Here is a 21,424-nt window from a genome sequence, read left to right on the forward strand (position 1 = left end):
CTGCTTTCCTACACACACACACATAAAGGCTCATGTAACACACTGAGTACCTTCTGTTAAGTGTGTGATGCCCAGCATCACACACTGAGCCTTAACTTCAAGCTGAGCCCATATGTACAACGTGATGAACTATTCTCGCCTCCTTTCATACAGCTTAACTCTTATTTATTAAATCAAGTGGACAGACAACATAGGGCTCACTGAAGAAAAATAGAATAGTAAATTCAATGCTTAGTCAATGGTTGACACTCTTGTCTGACTTTGATCCTAAATGTACCTGAAGCATAAGCTCATAAATAAAATATGACACTAGTTATTGTGTAGCAAGTAGCCTGTTTTCAGTAGTGCAAAATAAGGAAACCTCAATACACTGATAACAGCAGGGTGATATTAATCTGTTCAGCAGCTGAATTAAAAATGTAATAGGGTTGAACTCAAAAGTGTCATGAGACAGAGGAGAAAAAGAAATGGACATGTTTTTATAAGCTAAAAGCTTAAACCAAAAACACACACAAACCTCTAATTTACGTGTAAGATACATACATTAGCATTGTCCGGCTAATTAGCTTACTACCTACAGTAGTAACTGAGCACGTTCCTTCCAAGGACAAGGAGCACATTATTAACTAATTACATTAGTAAAAGTTAAAAAAAGGCCCCATTCACAACTAGCAATATTTCTGTAATGTGTGGAAGCCAATCCTGGATGGACATCGGTTAGTCCTCATCCTAAAAGCCTGTTCTCTTTTAATGTTAAGTGAAGGCTTACTGTTTGAAAACACAAACAAGTATATAAACTAGCAGCCAAAGAGGGTTATATTAGAACAAAATAATCGAATTTACATTTTTCCTAAACTAGTAGGACTAACTAGCTCTACACTGCAATACAAGAACAATGATGGTTCTTTATTTCCATGTCTGCTACGTGGTGAGGACTGGCTCCCAGGTAAGTCACCTACAGTTTTCCTACTATAAACCCATCCCCCCTTCTCACCCCTTCATCTCTTTCCAGCTCCAGCCCCGTCTCCAGGAGGTTTTCTTCAAACTCCTCCCGCCTGAAGCGCTTGTCATCCTCATGATAGTCAGTCCGTTGCTCCTGGGCGGCGATCTCCGGGTCTTCCTTTGGCTGTAGTGGTGCTCGGCTGCTTCTCATGCTCAGGCTGCGCCGAAGCCGTCGGATGAAGTTGTTGTCGCTAAACCTGGACGACCGGCGCCGGATGCTGCTGGGCTTCTGGATGTGGTATGCCAGCACGTAGTCCACCCGCCGCCGCCCATCAGAGAAGTATGGGCCTAGCCGTTTACACAGGGGCGAGCCCTCATCTGCATAAAGATTTTTCATTGGCTAGAAACAAGAGAGGCACAGGGACAAAATATCATAGGTTACTTCTTAAACATCAGGCTAATGATGACAAAATACTTACAAGTTCAACAATCTCTCCAGTATGTTTACTGTATGTGGTGAGATGGATCAGTTTTATTCAGATTTTGCAGATAGGGACTTTTCTGTCACATGAAATCATTGTTGGAGATCACTATGCCAGCAGTTCCTTTCAAAGAATTTAATGCAGTCCAGCATTTTACAAGCATAACTTCATACGTATATATATATATATATATATATATATATATATATATATATATATATATATATATATATATATATATATATATATATCCCAGAGGGGCACGACAGGTGAGCAGGTCAGGCCCACAGGTCAAAACACAGGAACAAGCAACAAAAAAGCAGGAGCAGATCTGTTAGGTTAAGAGAAGGTCAGACTACATCCCAAGGATGTAGTTCGAGGTGCACGGGCACAGGTGAAATTCAATATAAAACTCCTCCAATGATAAAACATCTTATTAAAAAAAACTTTTAAAAAAAAGGCCTTATTATCATAATCCGTGTATTTTTCATGCAATCTCCCCTCCAGGCTGTGGACGGGAGCAACTCTGCTTAGTTTTTTTCCACAAGTCTTGTGCTTATGAGATACTGGTCCCGTGGGATGTGAAATAGGGGTGAGTCAGGCATAAGGATTAGGGTGAGGGTGGGGTCAGGGGTAGGGGTGTGGTTAGGGTGAAGTACAAATGTAGGGGTGTGGTTGGGATAGGCACTGTAAACGGGTGTGGTTAAGGTAAGGGTAATTAATGGGGATAGGTTCAAAATGGTAGGGCAAAGGGGAGCAGGTAGGGCAGGTCCCAGGTCCAAGAGACCAAGGTCACCAGACAGATTCAATATAATAGGTAAGAATTAAATAAAAAATAGACAAATATAAAAAATGATTAAATGGAACTAAAATATCCAGATTACTCATAGTTAGAAGCTGATTGTGAAAGTAGATTTTCAGGGCCTTTAACCAAAGTGCTTCTGTTGACTTAACCTAACCACATGTGGGATACAGGACTCACACGTTGGTCTCCAGTGTCAAAGTCCTGCAGTTTGTTAGCACACCATCTACCCCACTCTCCACCCTAAGGGTCAGGGTATGCTCCACCAGAACTAGTTCAGTGTGTTGTCCAACCATGTCAGAAATCAAATCTGTCTATAGTTGTTCCAAACAGCTACACTCGAAGGTGGAGTGGAAGGTTGGCCATCATAGAGAGGGGGGTGACGCGATATCATTTAACATAAATGTATCTAATCAAATTTGATTTGGGGTGCTAGCTAACCCCGCCCATCATATAAAACCACACTTAGCTTGCGTGGGTAGCTAGCAGAGAAACATCTTAGTAAGAGGCGTGTGTTTGTACTTCAGCTCATAAAAACTTTGTTTACATTTCCAAAGAATGTGGTTGAGGTCTAATGTATTTATTTAAGCCTTATCCTCCTCCTCCTGATCCAACAACGCAGGGAGTGTGTGTAGACGTGTACACGCATACTACAGCTCTGTATCACGCTATAGTCACACTAAGCCCTGCCCACTTTTTCTCAATCCAATCAAATTTCAAGGATTGGATTTAAATCTCTCATAACTAAACCCCACCCACATATTCCGTTTCACTCGGAAATACGTCACATGACTGAAGCTAAGAATGCTCTAACTTCCCATTAGCAGCCAGTAGAGAACGCGATATGCATTACACCTCACAATAACAGTGTTTGACGAAATAATCATGGTGATGATTTTGCTAGTTTTAAAGCCATACCAGCAGTTGGACTAAAGCTTGTCCTGAGGGTGGCATTCCCAATGTTATGGGCTAATCCTCTGGGGAGCTTAAATATGCTGCATAAATATCCCTGACATCCCATTCCAAAGCCTTTTAGATTTTCATTTATTTTGTGTATAGCTAGAAATTTTAGGCGGATGGTGGTGCAAGGGGAAAGGTCGGGGTCAAAAAAGAAATTAGGGCTTATCTTCCGAGCACCAAGAATGTCTACACCAAATATGATGATAACCTGGCCAGTAGTTGTGGAAATATGTTGCTCTGGAAAAAGAATTAAAACACAAACAACGATGGAGGCTGATAGGCAGAGTGAGAGCACTGGGCAGGGAGGGGGAAGAAGATAACATAGCTGATGGTTGTAACAGACTTCACGCTACCTCATTCTCTGCAGTATATGTACCTGATACTTCACTGACCTAATGCCCTGCTGGGCACCATACACTTTCACGCTTGTAATGTGGCACCATTTACTGTCCCCAGAGACATTCAGTGAGAAGGCCAGAAGATACAACATCGTGTTCAGCAGGGAGCAACATACAACCAACATGTGCTTCTATAGCTGAATCAGGTTGTTTGCTATGTCGGGAAATATTGGAGTGATACGCATCTTGCACTGTCTATTTATGTTTTGCGATTCCCAACTGCATTAAATCAAAGGTCTTGTTGTCGTCATATCACTGTGGATTATAAGGCCTACAATCTATTGATATGCAGTATCCCTGCACAAATGTCCCCAACAAATGAACAATTTCCTCCTGTTTGAGTAACGTTTGTGTGATGGCTGCCCCCACGGCCACACTTTAATTTGACCTTTTGACTAATTTAGGTTTATGTTCAGTTACAGGCACATTTCGCATAATTAAACCACCAATGCAGTTTAATTTTGCATTTAGGTTTATTACCATTTTCTGACATGCATAATTTCTAGATGAAGCATGCAGATTTAGTTAATTTTTATTTACAATAAAAACATAGCACTGTGTCTCAGTGACAGGAATACAGGATCCACAGACTTAAAATCTGTGATTCACAGTAATACTGCACCATTAGAATGGACATTAATGGCCAGTGATAAAAGTGTCATCACATGACTAAAGTCCTGTGCTAACCCCCTAAATCTTGGGGAATAGTTAAGAAAGTGAACCTTGAGATTAGAATATTTTATTACAGATATGTTCAAGAATGAACCTCCACACTAAAGACATTAATGATGGTACAAAGGAAAGTATTACTGTCCTGATCAGTAAATGTGGGCATTCAACAGTCTAGCTTATTAAAACTTTATGAGGAAGAGGAAGAGGAAGAGTCATTTGGAACAGTGGGGACATGGAACTAGTTTGGCTTCAACTTCACGACATCACATTTCTTGCCCTCATCTATTATTTTCATACATCAGTACATCAGTTTTTTTGTGTATTGTTGCTCATGTGGCTGGTATTCTGAATGTGGGGTGAGAGATGTTATGTGACGAACAGGCTCAAAGCACAGAGTGTACTGTACTCTGCCACTGTTCCACTGAAGACTGCTGCAGCATGATTTAGATAGAATTCAATTACAACTAGAACTACACCCTAACAAAACATTGCACTGGAATGATCTGAAATTCGAAAATTTGACTACATTCATTAGTGTCATTTCTGTTACACCACCGCAACACACTGGAGCACAACCGACAATGTTGAATTTTTATTTTCCAGAAAAAACCCTCTGTCTGACCTTGTCCATTCTTATCCATCTGATTAGAGCTGAGTGTAGTATGCTGCCACTTGATGAACTAAACTCCAGGCTATTTGTAGGCTTGCTAACCGTGTGTGTGTGTGTGTGTGTGTGTTCGTGCGCTGAGGTTATAGAAACACAATTCTGCAGGCCATCTGACAAATCCATGAGGCACACAGTGGCCAAACACACACAGATCCTCAGTTACTTCCACTGACCCCCTGTCAAGTTGACATATAGTACAAACAGCTAGCTGTTTATCGCACTGTGTAAACTCTAACAGATAAATCACATAAAGACACAACAGGGAAAAATAGAACATAGACATTAAAATAGAGTCTAAACAACCGTGGGCTTATATAAACACCTAAATCTAAAAATGAACTATGTGCTACATATAGTCTACCATAGAATTCCATGTCTAAACAAAATTCAACTAGACTAAGATTTACAGCCACACTAGCAGCTCCACTGTAAAGTAAACCAAAATGAAAGATGGATACAAGTTGAGGTCCAAAGTTAGTTTTTGAGCAGTTACAGTGAAGTAAGTGTAGAAATGGTAGTGTCTGTCATGCTAACAGTCTCACAATGACAATGTTAACCTGATGATGTTTTGGAGGTACCTGTAATGTTTACCATGTTCACTATCTTAGTTCAGCATGGAAACATGCGGACATTGGCGGACATGCTAATTAGCACTAAAAACAAAGTACAGCAGAGGCTGATGGAAATGAGTTTTGCAGGTATTTAGTCATAAACCAAAGTATTGGGCAAATGAAACATTTGACATGATAATAGTGCTTAATGGAAGGTTAAGGACTCACAAAAGCTAGAATAATTCATCCTGGTGAATCTGGCAATCCTCCCAAAGGTTGAGACATTTCAGTCTGGACCAAAAATGACAACCTATACAAGTACATTTACTCAAGTAATATACTTAAGTACAATTTTTTAGGTACTTGTACTTTACTTGAGTATTTCCATTTTGTGTTACTTTATACTTACACCGTGTATAAAGTGGTTAAAACTAGCTCCACCTCGAGCAGCACCTGGGGCAGCGTATCTGGGATTCTAGGCAACATATAACAACTGCCATGTGAAGTCTGCCATGTGCTCTGTATGAGACGAGTACTTAATGTAAGAATATTGGTTAAAGCAGCTTTAACAATGGACCAAATGACTACATGTAGCCTACTGTGAAAGGAGTTGCTGGTAGTAAAGAACCCACAGAGAATTCTCACTCAACTCTGCAGTTCCCTTCAACTCTATGGGCGATTTAGCATCTTTCTGCTCATTGTTTTGGTTTTATGGCCCAAAACTTCACTGCTTTGGTTCTGTTTCACTGCTCTCAAACAGCTGTTTGCAGCAAAAAAGCTCACTGAACTCAAGCTGCTCAGCAGCAAACAGCAGCCAGACGCAGTCAGAGAGCAGCTGCTGAACATAGCGGAGCATCTAGCTGCTAAAGAGCCAGATGTTTCCCTCAGAGACCAAACACAGAGCTGACAGAGAGAAGATCGGTCTCTGGACATTTGTTGGGTGGGCAGAAACAACACTCCAAATGAATAATAATGTTGCTCTGTGTCTGCTGGACATGTAATTTGGTAGCTGTTTGCTAACACAGTCGCCATAATGACTTTCTAGAGTGATGTCATACAGATTGTTCAGCTGCTCCCAAGTGGCCAAAGAATCTATTAATAATGTATTAAAAGCAACAGGGTACATACACAAGGCGCTGAGTGTGCAGAATCAACAGGGGACCACACTTTTTTTCCCCCCAGAGCTCCCAAGCAGGTAAATCGTTAAATTCTCCAATTCATCAGCCATCAGCCGTTTGAATGTTCTATTTATTTGTTTGATTATCCATCATCAATTAAAATTAATCAATCAAACAGACTACGCAAAATATGTATGGATAGGTTCTGTACCAGTACTATGCAGGTGTACCTAATAAAGTGACCAGAGAGTATATGCAGTGTGTAACAATGAGCGATATGAGAGTCTGAACACAGCACATACTATATGGGAATTTGTGACAGCATTAATAACAGCTGATAATTAACACTGATGTTTACATGGTGATAGAGAGACAATTCCATGGCAATACATGTTGAAGTTCAGACAGTCTGCTGTCAATAAAAGAGTCAAAAACTCAGGCTGAATGGAGGTGAATTGCCTTCATGGTCGTAGATCAACAATGAATCACAAAACTAATATTGATACAGTTGCTGAGTCGAAATGAGAAGCTTTACAGCCACCAAACCCACTGTACAGCAACAGTGTGTGTTCCTGTGTGTGTGTGTGTGTGAGATAGGAAGTATCATGAGGGCCCGGTGTGTGTGTGCTATATATAGCCCCCCAGACTCATCCCCACCACACACACACACAAACACACACACACTCATCTTCAGCCGTCTCTCAACAGGAAGTAGTCATAGCTGCAAAGGTCAGAGGTCATTTCTCAGAGGGCGCATGAGGATGTGGTGGTGTATGCATCATTCACCAATAGGAACTCTTTTCTCACCAAGCCACCGGGAAAAATGAGGTTCTCCTCTCCTCTGGGCTTCCACATGCACACAGCCACCCACACACACACACACACACACACACATATTTCTGAGCCTAAGCTCAAGGCTGAGACAACCCAGCAGTTTTCAAGTCAATAATGTTTTTCACAGCAGCAGTAAGCTGCATGTAGTAGCTGGAACAGTCAGTGTTTGCATATTGAAGGCTTCAGGTCACTGTGGAAATTTGACTTCAGTACCCTGGAAGGCCACGGTGCCAATAATATGGCATGCTTCTCCCAAGCCAAGATAAAGGACAACGGTACCCATGCAGATAGTTTTGGTTTTATTTGGTTTTGAGATATATGTACACTACAACACAATGGAGGTGAATGCAATTTAATTTGTGGTGCTCACAACATTAAAACATTTTATTTTAAAAAAGCACACCTACATGTTTGTCCACAAACAGTGTCCATGTTACTCTGGATAATCCACAGACCTCAATGTCAACAGTTTTTCATAGTGACTATTTCTTCAGTAGGAAGTATTTCCAAATGAATCTGTTCACAGTAAGGATATCTCAATGGGAAATAAAACCAAAAATGTCTGCATGGCTAGGTATCACCAGGCAAGTGAGCAACCAACCCTTTAAAATACTTCATCGCACTATCCCAGAGAAAAAGAGAAAGCAGCTTTCATTTTGCTGCAAAGCATTTTGTCATAGTTTAAGGTTCTGTCACTTCCTGTTTTAATTTGTACTATGTTCCTTCCCTTGTGTGTCTTGTGGTTTTACTTACTGTCTTTGTTTTCCCTCCAGTTTTGATTGTTGGCCCTTCCTTGATTGTTTGCACCTGTGTCTCGTTGTTTCACCTCCCTTAGGGTATTTAGTCAGTGTCTCTGTCTTTGTTCAGTGTTGGATCATTGTTGTTCCTGCCTTGAGTGATTTCCCCCCAGTTCCTGGGCGCCCTGCTGGATCGCAGCAGCCCCCAGTCCCTGGGCGCCCGGCTGGATCGCAGCAGCCTCCTGGACTCCTGGCTGGATCGCAGCAGCAGCCTTCCCTAGTCGCCGCTGGATCGCAGCCGCCTCCTGCCCTGGTTGGACTGCAGAACCGTCTGCTGGGTCGCTGCATGCCACTGAATTCTCTGCTGGATCGCAGCAGTATCCTCCTTTTCTGCCAGAGTGGTAGGCTCTGGGTTCCCAGACATTACTGGTTCTGCCAGCTCCTCTACCAGTCTCTCCATCGCCGGCTTCCTTTCCTGCTGTCCTGCCGCTGGTTCCCTGTCCTGCTGTCCTGTTGCTGGGCCCTGATCTGGTTCGCCGGCCTCCAGAAGGGACTCCGTCTTCGCCGCCGGCCTCCAGAAGGGACTCCGTCTTCGCCACTAGCCTCCTGTGACTCTCCTTCTTAGCCGCTGGCCTCCTGGGACCTCCCTCCTGTGCCACCGGCATTACGCCAGGCCTCCAGATGGTGTCGCTCTTCATCAGACCTCATGAGATCAGCTCTGCACATGTCCAGCCCCCGGGCCGTCCGCCCGAGGTCTTAAACTTGGCCCTTGGCCTTTGATCCTATTTAGTCCTTTGCACCAGTGACCACCCTTAATTATCAATTCTGCAAATGAACTCTTAAGCTATTCTCTACTCTATTTCATATGCACTGAAAGTGGCCATTTCTGTTAGGCCTGATTTAGGACTAATTATAAAATATTTTTTCAGCTTGTCATCCCAAGATAATGATTTAATTATCATCTGATTAATCTTACCAAATTTTCTCAGGACAGCAAATTATGTATTGCTGTGCTAATATTTATGGTTTTAAAGATATCAAATTAAAATTCCATTATTCATCCTTTATTCATTATTTCATTATGTCGAGGTAACAAATTTTCATATGGTCACTTCTTTCCCTCAAGACCAAGAATAATTGTCATTATCAAACAGACTTGAATAGACCGTGAAGTACAGAAGACTAATGCACGATAGTGAGACATTTTAGTTGTGATTAAGGGAATACAATATTTAATAGATCATTCAACCTGCAATAATTTATGTTGGCCACTGGGGGCCACACAGCAGGCTGTAAACACAACAATGACATATCATGACCTTTTTAAGACATGAACTTGTTAGCAAGCAGCTGCGTATTTCCACATCCAGCAGCTACAGAGCAACATGATGCTTCATCAGGAGTTGTGTTCGCGTCACCTGATGAACGTCAGTCCAGTCTTCTCTCTGTTAGCTCTGTTTGGTCTCCAGCAGCTCCTGGGGGAAACATCTGGCTCTTTAGCTGCTAAACGCTCCACTATGTTCAGCAGCTGCTCTCTGACTGCGTCTGTCTGCTGTTTGCTGCTGAGCAGCTCGTGGCTTTTTACAGCTTTTTCTCTAAAAACAGCTCTCTGTGGGGTTGTCACTATGAGCAACCCGTTTCACACATTAGATGTAGTCATTAGACCCATTGTTAAAATAAAAATATTGATTAGTGCAGCTTAAGGCCCACATTTAACTTTACCATGACCCCTTCCCATTTTGGACATTCCATGAGCTCTCCTCTAGCCCCACACTTAGGACAAAATGTCAGCTTTGTACACAAGATATCTCATAATCTACCAGGCAAATTACCATGAAAATTACAGACCACACTCACGCTCCCAAGGAAATGGATATAGCCCAGATCACTACTGTGTTATTATACAGAACAGAAAACTGTACATTCATTTATATGAAAAGTCAACAAATTCATTTTATGAATGCAATAAAGATATAAATACATACACATACAATTGGGGCACATACAGTTGGCCTAACTGTATGTGCCCCTGACCTTATATCAGTCCTCATAACACAACAAAGCAGAGTAAACGACACCGATGCTTTGAGATACAGTTGCTGTCTGTGGGAATTTTCTTCATTTTGTTTTTATTGTGTGTGTAAATGTTGTATCAGCACATTGACTGTGTGTACAATATGTGTCAACAAGATTTTAATGAAAACTTTTCCCTTACAGACATTAGATTTAAATTAAAATCCATCTTAGCAGTCTCCCTTGGATCTTAATTACTTCATACAAGACAGTCCAAGTCCAAGCATGCAAATGAATTTATTTCTTACTTTCATGGACAGCTAATACTATGAAAAGCTACATACATGTAATATACTGTATGCATTGCTAGATTAAGACTCTTGTCTCATTGTCAGATCTGCGGCTCTGAACTATGGTTGAGAGACCTCTGGATCTAAGCTAATTTAGCCTTGTAACGGTAATGTAGCTACTAACGTTAACAAGCCTTCACAGATGCTGGCAGAGGGGTGCTGTTGTACATGAACAAAAGATCTATTTATCTTCAGTGAAGATGAAGAGATGCTAGCACAGTTTCCCACACAGAAATGCTTTCAAAGAGGCATTAATATGCTTGTAGTGACTGTCAAAGCGGCTGACACCAGGCGGGCACCTATCCATGCCTACACTGAGCGGTTACAGTCAGCCAGTATTCCCCCAATTCCCACCACACGCAGATCGTCACACACTACATAGCCATAAGGCCCTGCCACACACACACGTCTGTTACATTTTTACCTGCAGGAGGTTTCCTATTTACCTACACTGTTAGTAGATGGGCCAATTATGAACCAAATTTCAGGAGATTTGGAAAGAAATCTCTCATCTCACTGAATTAGGGGTGGGTGATATGACCCTAAAATAATATCAAGATATTTCAGGGTATTTCTGCGATAACGATATTCTTGACGATATGACAAAAATCCTGAAAAACATATATACATATATATACACACACACATCAAAACTATCTAAACCAACGTGGCACCAAATGACATCGGCACCAACAGGTGCACGCACAAGCTTTTACTAAACAACGGCCTAAGCAGGAGGCTCTCTCTCTCTCTGTGTTTCTCTGCAGAGCATGTGCGATTGTCAGTAGACCGCAGGGGAGGAGCAGAGCGAGGGGAGACTGTCCACTTGTTAATCGATCGCAGATGGCACCGTTAATATATAAGGCAACAAGTCAGAATGTTGCCAATATCACAATCTGATTTTTATCACATAAAAAATTATACCGGTATTATTACGAACGATTTGATATGGCACACCCATACCCTGAATGCTGTAAAAAGTGGCACCAGGCCCCCTCCCAAAAAATCTTCCTCCTTCTGTTTTTATAGCCACAACTTTTACCACAGACACAACTCACATTGTCTTTCATTTTGTCTTCGTGTGTAGTTCATTGACTATATATAATATATGCATATACAGTCTATGGTGTAGGTCAATGGATGAGCAGAGACAGTTGTTGACGCACTGCAGCGCGGCGCCTCCTATTGGTGCTAGGGGCGGCACTTGACGAGTCATATGCTGCGGCAGCAGTGTGTGTTCCACTTTACATTACTAGAATTTAAAGTATTAAAATATCTAATATCTAATTACCTATTACAGGCCCTTTTGACCACTCACAACCCCTTTTAGATTAATTCAGAACAGCATGACTGAGCAAAAAAACCAGCCCCAGATCATCACACTACCACCACCATATTTTACTGTTGGTATGATGTTCTTTTTCTGAAATGCGGTGTTACTTTTACACCAGATGTAAAGGAACACACCTTCCAAAATGTTCAACTTTTGTCTCGTCAGTCCACAGAGTATTTTCCCAAAAGTCTTGGGGATCATCAAGATGTTTTCTGGCAAAAATGAGACGAGTCTTTTTGCTCAGCAGTGGTTTTCGTCTTGGAGCTCTGCCATGCAGGCCATTTTTGCCCAGTCTCTTTCTTATGGTGGAGTCATGAACACTGACCTTAACTGAGGCCAGTTCTTTGGATGTTGTTGTGGGGTCTCTGTATGGCTGAAGAAGAACAAAATGAAGACTTTGGAATGGCCTAGTCAAAGTCCTGACCTGAATCCTATTGAGATGTTGTGGCATGACCTTAAAAAGGCAGTTCATGCTCGAAAACCCTCCAATGTGGCTGAATTACAACAATTCTGCAAAGATGAGTGGGCCAAAATTCCTCCACAGCGCTGTAAAAGGCTGCAAGTTGCAAGTTATCGCAAACGCTTGATTGCAGTTGTTGCTGCTAAGGGTGGCCCAACCAGTTATTAGGTTTAGGGAGAAATCACTTTTTCACACAGGGCCATGTAGGTTTGGATTTTGTTTACCCTTAATAATAACAACCTTCATTTAAAAACTGCATTTTGTGTTTACTTGTGTTATCTTTGACTAATATTTAAATTTGTTTGATGTTCTGAAACATTTAAGTGTGACAAACATGCAAAAAAAACAAGAAATCAGGAAGGGGGCAAACACTTTCACACCACTGTATGCTGAATCACAAATGTTTATATGCTTTCATCTTTAAAAATGAGTTTCTTTTGACTTGTTTCTTAAAGGCTAATTATTTTTAGCATCAATATTTCAATAATATTTCACGTTGCACCTATTTAACTATTCTCATGGTAAAACATTTTACTGATCAGCGGCCACTTCCCTGAGACACTGAGCTACACCACCTGCCATAACCCAGCAACACTGGAATGATAACATCGATGTAGCGTCTTACTATGGACTCATTGCTCCTGGCCTTGATGTTGACAAAGTCCACATCCAGGTTCTTCTCTTCACCAGGGACTGGCAGGTAGTTGTCACTCCTCTTCATGGCGGGATCCTCCTGCTGCAGGCTGCCTGAGTGCTCACAAACCAGGGGAGGAAAACCTGTGAGAGGCACAGAGAGATGGATTTGGCATTAGCCATGTGTGTTATTATCTTGAAGATAGCCCTGCCCATGCTGAATTTAAAGCCCATTACCAGACTGCTGTTGGGACTCCACAGATGAATTCATTCATTTGGGTGATTGTTAACTGAACTTTCGTTTTAGACTGCATTCTCTTTTGTCCCACAATCCTGAGACCCATTGAACGCAGCATTGGCCAGTCTGACCTGTGACCCGGATGCCACCAGGTCAATAACAAGGTCAGCGATTTGTTCTGTCTCTTTTCTCCTGGCTTCGCCTCCAGCACGTAGCAGGCAGTTGTCTGCGACCACCTCCGTGTAATCTGCTCGGAAACAGAAACACGCAGCAGCCCCAAACTCTCCTGATCTACAGCAGCACTGCGAAGGCCTGTTAGATCTCTGAAATAAAGTTTAGCGCCAACAGCTATTGCACAGCTAACTTTAAGAAGCACGAAGCAAGGTAACGCAGAGGACAACAAAGACGAGCGACCGGCTTCCTCCGATCTCTACAAGCGGACACTGCACAGCAAAAGACTCTTCTTCAACCACCATTCTCCCCTGCCTGGCCCGTACACAACAACGGACCGCCGGCTAACGGATGTACATGTACGGATGTACATGTATTTTTTCAGAGGTTTTGTTGTTGTGACGTGTTTATCTAGGTTAATTTGGTAACCACATGCTAAGTTGATGTTAGTTATGTTATGCTCCACACAGACAGTCTTTGCATGCTAACTAACTCCTCTAAACTCGGCACCGTTACCCTAAACAGATCACACATATACACCTCTAATTTGACATAAACACAACCACACACACGGCGGAGAGAAACTTTGAAGCTCCCCCTCACATGCTTCTTTGTCGCTGACCACATGCACTCATGCATGCGAGACATACAGAGGCAGAACAAAGAAACATCCACCCATTCTTTTGCTTGACACCATTTTACATCCAAGCAGCCATCTTGGACGCTCACACACACTCACACCTATGCATTGCTTTTAACTGTGAATTACAGGCTGCTAGTACTAAATTATCCCGCTCTAAGTACACACGTGCCCTTAATGGGCATAGTGCCTCTAAATTCTGTACATAGTTCAATTGGCAATGTGTTTCCTGATTCCTCCAACACCAACGATTTGGTTGATTCGGTGTTGATACGGTGTGCCTCAAGGTTCAATTCTGGCACCAATACTGTTCTCCTTATACATGCTTCCCTTGGGTGATGTCATCCGCAGACATGGGATTTCTTTTCATTGTTATGCGGATGACACTCAGTTGTACCTCCCTGTCAAGCCCACTAACGTCAAGCCCACTGTATGCTGAGTTCTTTGCAGGACTGCCTTTCTGACATAAAAAATTGGATGTCAATACATTTTCTTCAGCTCAACTCAAATAAAACTGAAATCCTTGTTATTGGGCCCCAACACATCACTAAACAAATACTGCCATCTACTGGTAACCTGTCACAACATATCATGCCTGTTGCAAGAAATCTTGGTGTCCTGTTTGATAGCAATTTATGTTTTGAGCAACATATCACTAAGCTTGTCCAATCACGTTTTTATCACCTCAGAAACATTGCAAAAATCTATTTTAAATCTTAGTGATGCAGAAACTGTTGTGCATGCTTTTATCTCCTCACGCCTCGATTATTCTAACACTTGTCTTAATCAAAAAACTCTGCAACAGACTGCAGACTGTACAGAACTCAGCTGCTCGGCTTTTAACCAGGACCAAGAAGTACGACCACATCACACCTGTTTCAGCCTCTTTACATTGGCTCCCTGTTTGTTTTAGGATTGATTTTAAGATCTTGTTGATTACTTGATTAAGGCTCTTCATGGCTCCAGACTATATTTTAGACCTTGTAATCCCTTATGAACCTTCACGTAGTTTGAGATCTTCAGGCAATGGTCTTCTGTCTGTTCCTGAGTCCAGGATGAAAACTAAGGGGGACAGAGCTTTTGCCATCAGGGCCCTGAGGCTCTGGAACAACTTGCCCAAAGAAATGAGGTTGTCTGAGTCAGAGTCTTCTTTTAAGTCTCTTCTCAAAACACATTTTTATTGGAAAGCAGATCCTGATTTTACCTGAACTGGCTATTTAGTTTATTGCTTTTATGTATTTTCTTATTCACTGTGGTATTTTATTTCTCTCTCTGTGAAGCACTTTGTACTTTGTTTTGATAAGTGTTCTAAAAATAAAGTTTTTTATTATTATTATTATTATTATTATTATTATTATTATTATTATTATTATTATATTAGATAGATTATTTCATATTGAGTGTTAATGCTTTATTATCTTTAATAAATGCTTGTGTATAATTATGCTGGCATCTTTAATGTTTCAGCGAGTAATTGCCAAACTTTTCTATGTTGAACTCCAAATCCTTCAACCTACTAGCTATTATGGTAATTATGGTTATAGTTAATAATTGAATTATTAATCTGAGTTCCAAATGGATAGTTTAGTGTATTTTATGAGACTTAATCAATTAATTGGCTATCATTTCTCTTCTTTAAGAAGAGTTGTGCCACCGAGGACTTATTCATTATTTATGATTATCTTTGATAATTCTGCCATAATTAAGTGGGTGCCCCCTTTAACCATTGTTAATCCCAACACTGCCTTATGAAAATCCTGTTTCTACTAGATTTTTTTCTAAATTGTACTTTTGAATGGCTGTCATAGTGAAGAAGAAATTCCTGCAAAGTCTGCATGTGTCAAGGGCATTACCATGCACGGATTATGAGACAATGGGCCCCTATGCACCCACAGTTAAAGGCTCCCACCCCCTCCTACATAGCAAGACCCCCAGATTGAAAGAGGCAACAAAACGACAGACAACATGTCGTCATTTTGTGTCTCTTTCAGTGACATTGTGCAGGTGAAGCAGAACTGTCAGGCACTGCTGTTGGTTCAAACTGCAGCTGAACTTCAGTATTTGTTTAACAGTGGAGATGAAAATAGGCTGTCTGACTCCCATCCAAAGCTTCCTGCCACTGCAGATCCACACTGACACTACAGATATTAGACTAAACACTACTTCACACTATACTAAATATTATAGGAAACCATAAAGCTGATCCCTCCTCAGTAGCCCTTCACTACAGAATGTCTCTTAATATGAAGCCACACTCACAGCTGTAGAAGGCTCTCTGCATTAAAGGTAGAAATAAACATGGGATGCACTCGCCACACTCCACCATTAACAGGAAAAGGCTGTCACCATGGATACTGATAGATGCCTTGCTTGCTCAACTGTTATATTACGAGCTGTTCCTCTGTAAATGTATAATATCCCCAAAATGAGCATGTTCTCTTTGTGCAGAGATCCAGCTGTCATGCGATTAGTTTGATGTCATTACTGTACAATTGCAGCTGAGTATTATTTAAGAAACAATTTGAGGCAGTATTCTCCTTAGGGAGCCCAAGTGACACGGACATTTCAACAGGAAGTAATGATGCTCTGACCAAAGAGGAAACATATCAGTCACATCAGTCACAGACACAGCAACAAGCTGAAAACACACAGTTAGCTGTCTGAATCCCAGAGGGAATATCATTTCCCAAAAACTCTGACGGATATTTTTAATGAATTAAAGCTCAGGAGGAACCATCATAAAGAACACAGTTTAATGTGCCTCATCTGGGTGTTTGTAGTGATCATCAGTATCACCAGATAACTGCTAATTACACCCTGCAAGACACAGCTCTTATTGCATTACCTGATGTCTGCAGTGTTTTAAGAGGTAAATATTATTAGATTATTATTAGATATTCTCATTTATATTTAGTGGGCAACTCTAATGTTGAGATCCATAGAAACCACTTACAGGACCAGCTTGATGACCCTATGCTGCAGTTAAGGGGACTTTATGAAGTAAATCATTATTTTTATATTAAATGTAAATGAATTAGTTCATTTGAATAAACTCCTGTCTGATCATGGATGTGTGCATCTGATGCTGGGCTGTGACTAGTTAGCCACTTTCTGGCCTCCACTGAGAGGACAAGATCAGTCCCTCTCTCCTGCCAGAGCCTGGAGCTGGAGTCAGGACGTGGTTAGCCTAGCTTAGCATAAAGACTGGGAGCAGGGGGAAACAGCTAGCCTGGCTCTGTCCAAAGTGGAAAAAATGAATACGTGTTTTGGGGGAGGGGCTTTGGGGGGACGCCTGCAGGGAGGGGTGGGACTTCGGTTGGATACCTTCAAAATCCACCTGCCCCAGCTTTCAGGCAAGTTTGTTGTTTGTGGTCAGGCTTGCACACATAAATTTACTTTATATACAAATTCTATAAATTCCCCATGAGGCCAGGGTGAAGCCAGCGGAGCTACAGCGTAAAATGAAACACATGTTGCCTTTAAGGTTAAGGTTGGGATAAGTTAAAACAATAAAGGAAAGTATTTGTTAAAATGACTGTGGCAGTCAACCCCAAGCTACTTTGATGAACTCCTGGTAGCGCTGATGTGCGGCTCCCTCCATGCTGCATCAGCAGCGACAAGCCACCTCCACCCACCAGCGGGGACCAACACCAGCGCAACACATGCAAAGCTTCGTTTTCTCTCGGTACGTCTCAGCGCGCGCGCACAAACCATCCTCACCATCATCGCATTACTGTTTCTTGCAAAATTTGGAAAGCCATCTCAGCGGGAATGAAGCGCTCTTACCGGGCTCCTCTGCACTGTCGCGCTGCTGGAAGCTCCCGGCCGGCTCGTCGCCATCCTCTTGTCGCTGCATTTGGTTTCCAAGGCTCGGGGTTCCTTCAGAGATCCAGCAGGTCTCCGGTGCCCTCGCTCTCTGCAACAGCACTTCTCTGTCCGCGTGCTCCGTGGCTTCACAGCCGCGTGCGCTGTAGCTGGGAACGCGGGACGGAGAGCTACCACTTATTCATTCTTTTGGAGAGCTGATAGACTACTGTAGAAAGTGCTGCCTGCCGAATGTGTCCAAAATCAACTATCTGTCCCAATGAAGCGACTGTATCTACACAGAGTGTGTCTCTCAATGAGACGACTCCAGAAGCCAGTTCAGGTCGAAATGAATGCTGCCTTCAGGACTTTATCTGCCAGAATGACTGTATTCTCTGCTAAGAGGCGTCCCTCCCTGTGAGGACGCTGTCTGTCTAAATGAGATGACCCACTCACACGCAGCAGAGTGATAACGCGCAGGGAGCTCGCCAAAACGATTTACAATGATGTTGCATTCAATTCCCACAGGAAAACATGGAAATGTGGCTTTCCTGCCTTACCTGGCTACAACTGATCTCAGCTTTCAGGTGATGCCCTACGACTGTCCGCCTCAGTTTTCAACTAGTTATTCCTACAAGAGTTGGGGAGTGAATCCTATTTTTTTTGCAATTTTCAAAAAGATGACGTTTAGTTAACCGTTCTTATGAAACTCCAGCCTATAATGTGCTTCACCTCACCTCGTGGGGCAGATTTTACAGCAGGTTGTATGATATCACTGGTATAATTCTACTGTGCCAATGTTTATGTTGACTATGAAATGGCTTTTTGGTTCGAGTAGGGCTGACATTATTTTGGTCAACTGTTTTGATTGATTATAAATGAGGCTATTCTGGCTAGGGTGAGAGTGAGAGAACCACTTTTACATTAAGCTTGTTAAATGACTTTCTAGGTGTATCAAAGATTGATGGTTATTTCTTTTTCTGAAAATCAGACACACAGCTGTGTGGCATGAATGTGATGGTAGTACATGAGAGGAACACGCTGGGGCTAGAGTAAGAGAGAGTCTTCTGCTTACAGTAAATTAATAACCGACGCACCCCCCATTAGTCGTACATGATGACTATAAAGGACGTCACTTTTCGTACAAATAAGGCAGCGTGTGCGTGTTAAGTGTTAAAAGGGGAACATACTCTCCAGTTGCTTTAACGAAGAGGCTTGTGAGCGTGTTATTTCCTGTGGCACCTGAATGCAGCGCTGTTCTCCGGCTCGAGCATCACTGCGCCAGCTGGTGCCGCCCACTCCTGCTGGGGCTTCCAGCAGCGCGAGCGGATCAGAGCGCACGAGCGCATGTTGTAGTGGGCTTGCGTAAAGACAAACAGCACAAAGAGAACCAAGGGCACATACACACCTCCAGGAACATCATTCTAACCACTTTACACATTAGCAAATGATCAACATGACGCTCATGTGTTTTAAATCAGCTGAATCAGCTAAAACAACAACGACGAAGGGGAAACGCGTTCTTCAGTGATCGGTTCCTTTCCCTCTATCTACTACCAGCCCGCTGCCCGCTGCCCTTCACACCTGTGGGGCCGTCTGAATGGATAAGGAGCGTGTAAATAACGTTGTCTGCAGTACTTCCCATGTTATTCACAGAGCAAACAGACTCGCTTTGGCGTAATCAAGCACACGGGGAAACCTCCTCGTTCAAAAATGCGCCTCAGGACACTGACGCGTCAATCAGGCTTAGCGTGGGTGTGTATCGGAACATCCTAAATATGTACCACGGGATTTTTGTACTGTAGCCAAAAACGCTGCTCAGTTACTGTGGCACTATCGTTTAAAGAGCAGCAAGAATAATGAAACGTGAGGGATCATATAGCGTAGGGGAAGAAAGTGTACCCAGCTGCCATTTACACTCAGAGCAAATGAATGAAGGGTAAACAGGGGCGGGTTTCTAATGTAAAGGAGAGCAATGTGTGGCATATGAAATGTATATTTACCTTCTTTCCATAGTTAAAGAGAAGCAAGTGCAGGTATTGGCCAGGTAACACTTCCCACTCACCTGTGTGCAGAAGGGGCGGAGGAGGAAGTGCTTCTGGCCTCCTCAGGTAAAGTCTCTCCTCCCACAAGGCGGCCTGGGAGAACAGACATGGGCCTGTTGATTGGCCAAGAACCCAAAGAGAACATATTCTAAAATAAACCTACAACATAGTGTATCCTGTAAGAACCGGACCTGTGCAGGTCTTTAATTGCGGTATAGGTGATCTATTATGTGTAGTTATTTCTTATCTGTGTTAGTGGACCCAGGCAACATGATATCAGCCAAGCCTACAGGGAGTCTCCTCAGATGAGACAAACATTCCCATACAGGCATGTGTGGGCCTGCTGTAGCCTGCCAGGTAGTTTTCCAGTTCCAACCCCGCCCCCGGTACTCGTCCTGAAGAAAGGAACGGGCATCCAGAGTGACACAGAATTCACAGCAAAGCAAGCTTTTTGAAGAACACATAGAGTTCATATGTGGGATATCATTTTGTTGCCTTTAAGCATCTGGCATACTGTACATGGCAAAGTAAATTCTGCCTGAGCAAACCAATCAAACAAAAATAAGGCTCCCTCCTAGTGTGTTTTCCTACCAAATGTTTCAACAACATTCAGATTTACATATTCAAAGTGTGGCTCTGTCTGCATGCTGTCATCTGAGGACAAAATGTGGGTCTCTTAGACATCTACTCCTTCCCCTATACTGCATGAAAAACATGGAAAAGAAAAGAAGGGATGACAGATAACAAACCACGGCTGCAGGATGAAAAAAATAACTAATCATTGAGCTCTGAGCCATGCTGGTCTGGAAACAGTGATGTGGATCCCACAGGCGTAAAATTCAGAGGGACTACAACAGTAATAGGCTACTGGATCAGTATTCTTATTGGGGAATTCTAAAATGTATGATTGTGATGATTAATATGATAATTATTAGTGGTACTAGTAGACCACTAACAGCTGTAGTAACAGTAGTTTGGATAGTAGGCTATTAGTAGTATAATAATAATAAGTAATAATAGTATTAGTACTAGTATTAGCAGTAGTAGCAGTAGTAGGCTAGTAGTGGTAATTGCAGCTGTAACAGTAGCAGTGGCAGTCCTGCTGCTGCTGCTAATGTACTACTATTTCTGCTTCTACCGCCGTTACTGCTACTAGTACTCCTACAGCTGCTACTGCTAGTTGTAGTTGTGACAGCTACAACTAACTAGTAATAGAAGTTGAAGTTGAGCAGTAGCTTCATTAGTAGTGATAAGAGCAGCAACAGCAGCAGCAGTAGCAGCAGTAGTAGCATTGGGGTGGCTGTGGCTTAGTGGTAGAGCGGGTCCACCAATCGGAAGGTCGGCGGTTCGATCCCGGCTTCCCTCAGTCCACACGTCAAAGTTTCCTTGGGCAAGACACTGAACCCCAAATTGCTCCCAAGTGTGAGTGTGTGTGAATGATTAATTCGTTTATTTGTACTGATGAGCAGTTCTGCCATCAGTGTATGAATGGGGTGAATGTGATATGTAGTGTTTGAAGCGCTTTGAGTGGTCAGAAGACTAGAAAGGTGCTATCCAAGTACAGTCCATTTACC

General features: G+C 42.4%; 1 protein-coding gene across 3 annotated transcripts in view; it reads right to left on the reverse strand.

The window, feature by feature from the left end:
• Positions 1 to 19,902, reverse strand: part of ano1a (anoctamin 1, calcium activated chloride channel a) — a 74,263-nt gene extending 54,361 nt beyond the window's left edge. For 2 of the 3 annotated variants that reach the window (XM_044196761.1, XM_044196751.1), the window contains exons 1-3: positions 17,788 to 19,748; positions 12,945 to 13,096; positions 995 to 1,342 (exon numbers count right to left, since the gene is read on the reverse strand). In XM_044196761.1, the coding sequence (XP_044052696.1) occupies positions 995 to 1,342; positions 12,945 to 13,096; positions 17,788 to 17,857 (570 nt within the window). In that variant the 5' untranslated portion in view covers positions 17,858 to 19,748. Of the gene's footprint in view, positions 1 to 994; positions 1,343 to 12,944; positions 13,097 to 17,787; positions 19,749 to 19,808 lie in introns of those variants that run through there. The other variant, XM_044196770.1, reaches the window with a different exon arrangement.
• Between the last annotated feature and the right edge of the window lie 1,522 nt (positions 19,903 to 21,424).

This window comes from Siniperca chuatsi, linkage group LG1 (assembly GCF_020085105.1).
Source record: "Siniperca chuatsi isolate FFG_IHB_CAS linkage group LG1, ASM2008510v1, whole genome shotgun sequence".
NCBI classification, from domain to species: domain Eukaryota; kingdom Metazoa; phylum Chordata; class Actinopteri; order Centrarchiformes; family Sinipercidae; genus Siniperca; species Siniperca chuatsi.